At 43.1% G+C, this 8,104-nt stretch overlaps 2 protein-coding genes across 2 annotated transcripts in view; one reads left to right on the forward strand and one right to left on the reverse strand.

The window, feature by feature from the left end:
• The window catches only part of URB1 (URB1 ribosome biogenesis 1 homolog (S. cerevisiae)), a 57,989-nt gene extending 57,542 nt beyond the window's left edge, over window positions 1-447 (reverse strand). The window contains exon 1 of the mRNA XM_025039566.1: window positions 190-447. Within this exon, the coding sequence (XP_024895334.1) occupies window positions 190-331 (142 nt within the window). The 5' untranslated portion in view covers window positions 332-447. The remainder of the gene's footprint in view (window positions 1-189) is intronic.
• Window positions 448-7,883: 7,436 nt separating this feature from the next.
• Window positions 7,884-8,104, forward strand: part of EVA1C (eva-1 homolog C) — a 71,490-nt gene continuing 71,269 nt past the window's right edge. Inside the window, 1 exon segment of the mRNA XM_025039567.1 lies at window positions 7,884-7,959. Within this exon segment, the coding sequence (XP_024895335.1) occupies window positions 7,884-7,959 (76 nt within the window).

An 8,104-nucleotide genomic window follows, 5' to 3' on the forward strand; every position in this document is an offset into this window, starting at 1 on the left:
AGCGACCCCGGGACCTCGGACGCCCAATCACCGGATCCTCTGTGTCTCGTCTGCAAATCGGGAAGTGAGGCTCACCCTCGCTGACCGAAAGGAGGGGCTGTGTCTGGTACACGGAAACCCCTCCCAAACCCAGACCCGGAGGCCGCCTCGCACGCACGTGTCCCCGCCCCGGGCCGGCCCTGCACTCACCCTGTCCAGCACCCTGCGGGTCCCTCAGCTGAGCCTTGAAGCGCACGCCCGTGAGCTCTTCGGTGCGGGCCCGCTTGGCTGTACCCGCGGGGGAAGCCGTGCTGTCTTGGCCGCCCGGGGCCTTCCTTTTAGGGACAGCCATGACCGAGAGGGTGGGGGCGCGCGGGCATCCACACTGGAGGCCTGGCAAAAAGACACCGGCGCACCGCAGCTGCGTTATTGAGGCCCGCACGTGTGCGGGAATGGGCGGGGCTGGCGGAAGGGGCGGGGCCTCGGAAAGAACGGCCGGCGGAAGGGGCGGTCTCTCGGGGGCGTTCGGCGGAAGGGGCGGGGCCTGTGGAGAGGGCGGGTAGAAGGTCGCAAACTCGCAGGACTTAGAGTGGGTGCTGGGACCGAGTCCGGTTTCTTGCTGTTGTCGCGGTCTCCGCTGGCTCGCTCGCCGTCCGGGGCAAGCGGACACTCGGCGAAACCCCAGCCCGATCGCGGCGGGAAAAAGCCCACTGGCGCGCGCCTCTTGTCCCCGGAGCTTTCTCTTAGGACTTTGGCAGGAAGAACCCCTAGATCCTCCGCTCCCCGAGGACCCGATGCCCGGCGCCTCGTAGCTGCACAGTCAGCTCAGTTCTTGACCTGAGGGCGTCCTAACGGTGTCGCTTAAAGAACTTGCTTGACACCCGACGGGATCTGATGTTTTGCCTATTCCAGGCCCTGTCGGTTGGCCGGGAAGGTGAATGCCCCTAACCAAATGCCACAAAGGCTGATCCGGGCAAGTTCTCGCTGCGGCACCTGAGCCGAGGGTCATGCGGGTGCCTCTAACCCTGACCTCTAGCCTCTCTCCTAACCCGAACCGGCTGTTCTGGTGGGATGTTTCCCCAAACTGATGGGAGGACTTGAGCCCTTTCAATCATGCAGGATAGGAGAGGTTCAAAGGAAGTAATGTCTGTGAAAACCCTTCGTGGATGGTGTGGCAAGTTCCAGTCAAAATGGAGAGAGCAAAGCCAGCCTTTCCTAACCTTTGAGGCTAGCCTGAGAAAGTGATGCAATGTATAAAAAATGGCTTTTACAGGAAAAAAAATGCTGTGTCTTTTTGTAAGTTGTTATTGACTTGAGAGCCGCTTTCAATGCTCTAAAATAAAGGTGTAAATGAATAAGTAAAAACAGACTGGTGAATTTTTTAATATGACTTCATCGATACTTGGTTATGTGTTCAAATAAATCATAAACCAGTTCATTAGATGGTAATTTCTGGAGCTCTGTTAGGTTGTCCTCTAGCCCGAGGAAATACTGTCTTGTGTTCTGTAAGCATCTGAGGATGTGGTCTTTCATGGCCTGTTGGGAGTTTCAAAGTCTTTAGTAGAAAAAGCCCGTAGTGTTGACCCTGAGTGTTGAGCCTTGGGTCTGGCAAGACCATTGTGCCTGTGAAAATGCCTATGTTGTCAGCAAGTCAGACAGAGGGAGTCCCCCAGCAGTAATGAGCTGATGCAGCAGTATTCAGAGACAGAGATATGCTCAAAATTCAGTCCGTAAAAAGCAACACTCTTATTAGTAAAGACAGAAACTTAATTCTTAATTAGTAAGGACAGAAATTGATTATCCACACTGGTTATCATCTGTGGTTAATTGCCAACCACCCAGTTTGTTTTCAACCAGGGCGAACCTGACCAGAGGCAGCAGGGAGAGGCAGGAAACAGTCAAAGCTCTGTATCTAGTTTCTGCCTATGTGACCTTGAGCGAATTACTATCTCTCTTTAGAAAGACTTAAAGAGAGTAAGGCAGATTGCCGATATTATCTAGATAGGAAGTGCTAGAGCCACTCATCCAGTATATCCTAAGCCCGATTTAAAAACAGAAGTTGTCAGTACCCATCCCAGCCGTAGCCAGTGACATACCTGATAAGGTATGGCTCAGAAGTACAGATGGATGCTTCAGACTAAGTTAGCCATGAATCACTTCAGGTCACTAATCTCACTTGCTCAGATACCAGGCTCACCAACCAACTTCTGGACAGTAATTTGTCTTTCTATATAAAAGGCCTGCATGGAGAAGAAGGACACAAGAACATTTATTACATATTCATTTATTTGTCAGACTCCTTTACTAAAGTGTGCACTCTGTAATGGCATAATACAAATTTCAGTGCTCCATTCTCACTGCCCATAACAGAGATTAGCACATCATAGGGCTCAATAAATATTTGTTGAGTAAATGTCTACATAAATATGAATTTAAATGAAAACAAAGATCTGGGTCCTGTGTTTGGTTAATGTCAGTCTATCCTAAAAGGCAGATTGATTCTTGGAATGCTGTCAGGGTGCAGGTTTTTTGAGACTGCAAGCTTGTGAACTGCCCCTGGACTGTAGTGAATTAGCCAAGGGAAGTGTCCAGCCTTTCATAGCCAACCAGTTCATCTCCAGTGGCCATGCCACTCATTCACACCTGGTAAGTATGGGTATTTATTCCCATTTCAATCTTTTAAGTTTAAATTCAAGGTCTCGAAAGAGAGAAAAGGAGAAACTCAATCAGAGCCCATATCAAGTTCATATTAAGGCATATTTATCATGGACTCTCAATATGAGAAGTGTAAACATTGCTATACATAAGATGACATTATCTTGACAGTTTACCCTGCATTATTTCATCTGCGTAAAAGCTCATTAATGCAATCACTTTATAGAGAGGAGAGATATGGAATTCCTTTCTCTATTCTGTACAACTTTTAATCTCTTTAGTGATGAATATTTTAGTGTAGCATTTACTAAGATCAAGATAGTTCCGTTATCTGTTTAACAGTAGGAAGAGTGAAGCATTCTTTCAAAGACAGTCACATGAACTCCAGTGACAGTGTCTATAGGCTAAAAAAGATAAGCAAACCTGTAGCTTCTCCTCAATTCAACAAAACACCACAATATTTGTTATGTGCATTGCATTATACAACCAGCCATACATTTAAAAGGGTATAACACAGTATACCTACCCGCAAGGGACTTATAGTATCACTGAGAATATGACATACCTGTTAAGTTCAATAGCAATAAAGAGCTTAACCAAGAACCCGAGATGATATGACATGTTACAGGCCCTATGATAATGATCAAATAAATTACTTGAGGGTTAGACACATCACATTAGTATGATCTAGGTTAGATCATTATGGGCTTCTTACTGAAATGATAGTAAAGCAGAGAGGAAAACAGAAGCATCTGCCTTTTTTTCTTTGATGCAAAATTGAAGAATTGTTTCCCTCTTGTCCAATATGGAATAAAATAGCCACAAGTGTGAGGCCAGTCTTGATAAAAATCGTAACGTAGATGAAGTTTGTCTCTTAAATTTTCCCACTCTCTGCTCACCCACCTCCCCTCACACATAGACATAGCGCCTTCTTGCTGCCCCCATCTTTCAAAAGCCCTAACTGCTGCAGCCTTTCCTGAAGTCAGCTCCCTGGAAAATTTCTCCTCCAGAATTTTTCCTTTTTCTGCCTCCCTCCCTATGCCAAGTCCGCCTTCTTCCTCGCTCTTCCTCTACAATCTGTTTCCTTACCAAAGCGTTTTTAGCTAGCCATCAGGAAATAAACAAATTTGGTAAATTCAATGTAAAGTATTGGAGTATAATAGCAATATTCAATCCATGAATATTTTTATACTTCTAAAAAGGACGTTTGGATACCAGAATCCCCCAATTGAATTTCTGGTATGTAGTAGTGTTTTAGTCACTGTGGCATTGAATAGGGGGTGGAGATGGCATGGAGTGGACAAAGAGGCAGGTCATGGACCAAGAGAAGAGCTTCTGAACATCGTGCATGAATCTGCCAGTAAATTCCAGCCATTAAACCATGTGTTACATTTTATAATTGCTTCAATGTTTACACATACACTGTCAAATCCATTCGGGAAGCATGCATTGATCCCGTTAGGACAATCCCACAAAGAGCCATACTGTCAATAAATAAATATTATGTTGATGACCAAGGTCTCAAACCGGACCACTCAAAAATACTAGGTTATTGAGTTATGGCCCTGTTCTTTGAACAGCAAAATATAGCAAAATCCATACCTGATGTAAAATATCAATGATGAATTTCAAAGCTGTCTGTAAGGACTGGTCTAATATTTTAATTATTAGATAGAAATATGAGAAAATACAGGAAATTTGAATAACAATGTATTCAAATTAATAGACTACAAGAGAACTTTATACCCACAAACAGGACTCATGTTCTTTTTAAATAACATGGAACAGTCATAAAAATTAACTACATTCTAGGCCACAAAGGAGGCCCCAATAAATTCTCAAAAAACAGCATCATACATTCCATGTTCTCTGACCGGCAAGCAATAAAATTAGACCTCGAAAATAAGAGGACAGGTTTTTAAAAATCCCATAAGCCTGGGAAGGGGAGGTGTATGGGAAATCATGAAAGACTTGGAATGCAATACAACATAAAGTGTTAATTAGTGGTAAAAGAATGGTCTTAGAACTGTTTGTCTCAATTGGCCATTTAAGTTTAATAGAAAAGACTGATTAATGATAATAATGCATCATAAAACTTCCAGAAGGAAGGGAAAATGTTTTGTAGCCCGTGTGTGTGTGTGTGTGTGTGTGTGTGTGTGTGTGTGTGTGTGTATGCACATGTGTGGCAATTTTAAGTTATTAGTTTTTTAAATGAGTACTTTTTAATGGAAACATCTTGACCAAAAATCTGTTGCAGAATTTTTAGACTCATTAAAATAAAGTTAATGAGGAAAAAAAAAAAAAGAGAGCAGCATTGAAAATCAATGGGAAACGGATGGAGTAGTAGATTGCAAAACACGGCCATAAATCCCTCCTGGCCTGGTGTGCATGCCTCTTAGCAACGTGACTTTGCAGTTCCTCCCATCAGCAGTCGGGGTCACTTCTGAGAGCAGTTTGGATTTGGAGGTCTCCAGAAGGAGCTGAGAGTCAGTGCCACAACACTGTCATCATTCCTCACTTGACATCTCCTCCCTGAGTATTTCTGGCTTGCGGGTTTAAACTGTGACGATGCTGTGCATTTCAATTATTTCCTTTACATTCTTTGGTCTTTATTATTCAGTCTACTTCCTTTTGTGTTTGTTATCATTTTAATTATGTCAATACTGCCATTTCGCTTTGTTACTATTGAAGTTATCTTGGACCACTAATTTTAAATGTAATTTATTTTCAGAGAGGTTTCTTGTAGACAATCACCCCCAAAGGTGCAGGGAGACTGACAGAATGGCAGGCCGGTCACAGTGAGTCCTCTGGAGATGAGTAAAGTGGATGAGGGTGTTTGGGGTGGACAGGGAACAGCAGACACCTGAATGAGTTGGGGAGGAAAGCCATGGAAACCTCTGGAAAAAGAGCATTCCAGGTAGAAGCCAGAGCAAATGCAAAGGCCCTGAGGTGGGAATGTAAGGAGAGAGGTCACGAAACAACACAAGGGCCAGTGTGTATGCAGAAGAGTTGGGCAGAAGGGAGTAAAAACGAGGAGGGTTGGAGAGTCGGCCAGGAACAATTCGTGAAGCCCTCATTGACAAGGTAAGGTCTTCGTAGTATCTGAAGTGTCTGGGTTTTCAGTTCCCAAACTGGATGCCAAAGTGCTCAGAGCACCACAAGAAACTCAGTTTGCCTTGGAATATTTTCATTTGCTTGGGGGAAATACAGCCATTCCTGAAGTCTATTGCAAACTAACTCAAAACGGTTCATAGTTTCAATATTAGATTGTGCTACTTTTCTTTTGATGGTGTCATAGCTTCACAGAGCTGGGATTTCGGTGGTTGCTGTGATAAAAAGCAAGTGCCAGGGGAAATCAGCATGGAACAGAACATGAAGGTGGTGGGGTCCCATCCAATTTCAAGGTTGGAGAAATAGCGACATGCCCAACAGGTGCACATAGCCCGTTCGTAAGTAATTGTGGTTATTTAAGAATAAAAGAAAAATAATTTTTCTTTCAATTCATGTGCATGTTTTTTCATACAGCTACTTAACTGTTAGAACATAAATACTTGTTAAGTTGTTTGGATCTAGGTATTTAATGAGTGTAACAGTTCAGGCTTTTTGTTTTTTGTTCATTTTGTTTTGTTTTTGTCTAGGGGCACTGTGAAAAATCGAGACACTAAGGGTCCCATGAACTGAGGAAGTTTGGGAACCCCTGCTCTGTACCCTTAATCAGAACTCTCTTTTCTTGATTCCAAATTCCTTTCAATGGACTTTGATTTTTTTTTTTTTTGGTAGCTTTAAGCTTTCCTTTGGGAATGATCATTAAAAAATTTTAAATGTTTTTGTACACCCGTGTTCATAGCCGTGTTATTTACAACAGCCAAAATGTGGAAGCAACCCAAGTGTCCATGAGCAGATGAATAAACAAACAAAATGTGGTATATCCATACAATGGAATATTATTCAGCCTTGAAAAGGAAGGAAATTCTGGCACACGCTACAACACAGATGAACCTTGAAGATTTTATGCTAAGTAGAAAAAAAAGCCAGTCACAAAAGGACATAGTGTACGATTCCACTTATATGAGGTATTTAGGGTAGTGAAATTTATAAAGGCAGAGAGAATAGTGGTTGCCAAGGACTGGAGGAAGTGGGGGATGGGAAGCTAGTGTTTGATGGGTACAGACTTTCAACTCTGCAAGATGAAAAAGTTCTGGAGATGGATGGAAGTGATTGTTGCACAACAATGTGAATGTACTTAATGCCAATGAACTTTACACTCGAAATGATTAAAATGGTAACTTTTATGTTACATATGTTTTCCCACATTAAAAATTTTTATTTATGGAATTCACGGGCCATTCCTAAGACATAAATTAAGATTTTCACCTACAGAGGGCGCCATTGACAGTTCTTAGTGGCATTTCCTTAGGTGGGTATGAAGAAAGTGTACCTTCTGAAGCTCCGGGTGTCTCCCTTCCCCAGCACCTGTGCGACAGTCCCAGGCCTTCCCGCCTCTCCTCACCCTTCTGAGGCTCCTGCTCAAGGTTTTTTTACTTCTCTCAATTATGGGGAAACCAGCTGGGCATATGCATGACCACCCTTCTTCTTTCTTCCTCCCGGGAGAGACAAAGCCACTAGAGGGTCCAATTTCGTGTACGCACGCAAAGGAATGTGACTCATTTTTAAAAAGAAAGAAGTTCTGACATATGCTACTATGTGAAGACATTATGATAAGTGAAAAAAATAAATGAAAAATGTATATAAGAAAACATTAAGCAATGTCAAGGATTTAGCATAGATTTAATCAATTTTCTGGAATCCTACATCTAATTTATATAGCCTGTGGGCTTTTTTTTAGAGCTTAAATGGACTTTAGAATCCAACCTTTTCATTTTGCAAATGTGAAAAAAATGAGAGGCAGAGAAGTCAAAGGCCTCCATGAGTGGCTGTATTTCAGTGACAGAAGAAAGGCTATGACACTAGATGCCTTTGACCTTGAATGGACGGCCTTACAGACACCACTTCTGCTCACATGTTCTTAAAGGCCTCTTTCTGTAGGCTTTTGAAATCGACCTTTCTAGGGCACCCCCAGCTTTTGCAGTCCTCAGCAAGCCGGCTCTTTGCTATTGCTGTGGCTCTTTGGTGCCAGCTCTATAAACAAACCACCATTTGTTGCTTTCTAAAAATAAGCCTTTTTAGCTCTGGACAACATTCGGCCTCACTCTCCTGAGCTGAAAGGTTGGTTTCTTTGCAGCTGACAAATGGTGGTTTATGTCTTCTCAGAACGGCTGCAGACCATCTTTGTTGAAAGCCTGAAGCCTTACCTGGATGCCACAGGTGAGAGGCCCAGCACACCAACAGCTTCCAAAATAGGTTTGGATATGTGCAGAGGTAAGTAGCCAAGATCTCAAGGAATGAGGAATAAGGATGTAACCTAGAGCTGGAAAGAAGGGACAGGTTTGCTTCAACAGAGAAAGAAAGA

Source organism: Pteropus alecto, unplaced genomic scaffold (genome assembly GCF_000325575.1).
Source record: "Pteropus alecto unplaced genomic scaffold, ASM32557v1 scaffold3, whole genome shotgun sequence".
In the NCBI taxonomy this organism is placed as follows: domain Eukaryota; kingdom Metazoa; phylum Chordata; class Mammalia; order Chiroptera; family Pteropodidae; genus Pteropus; species Pteropus alecto.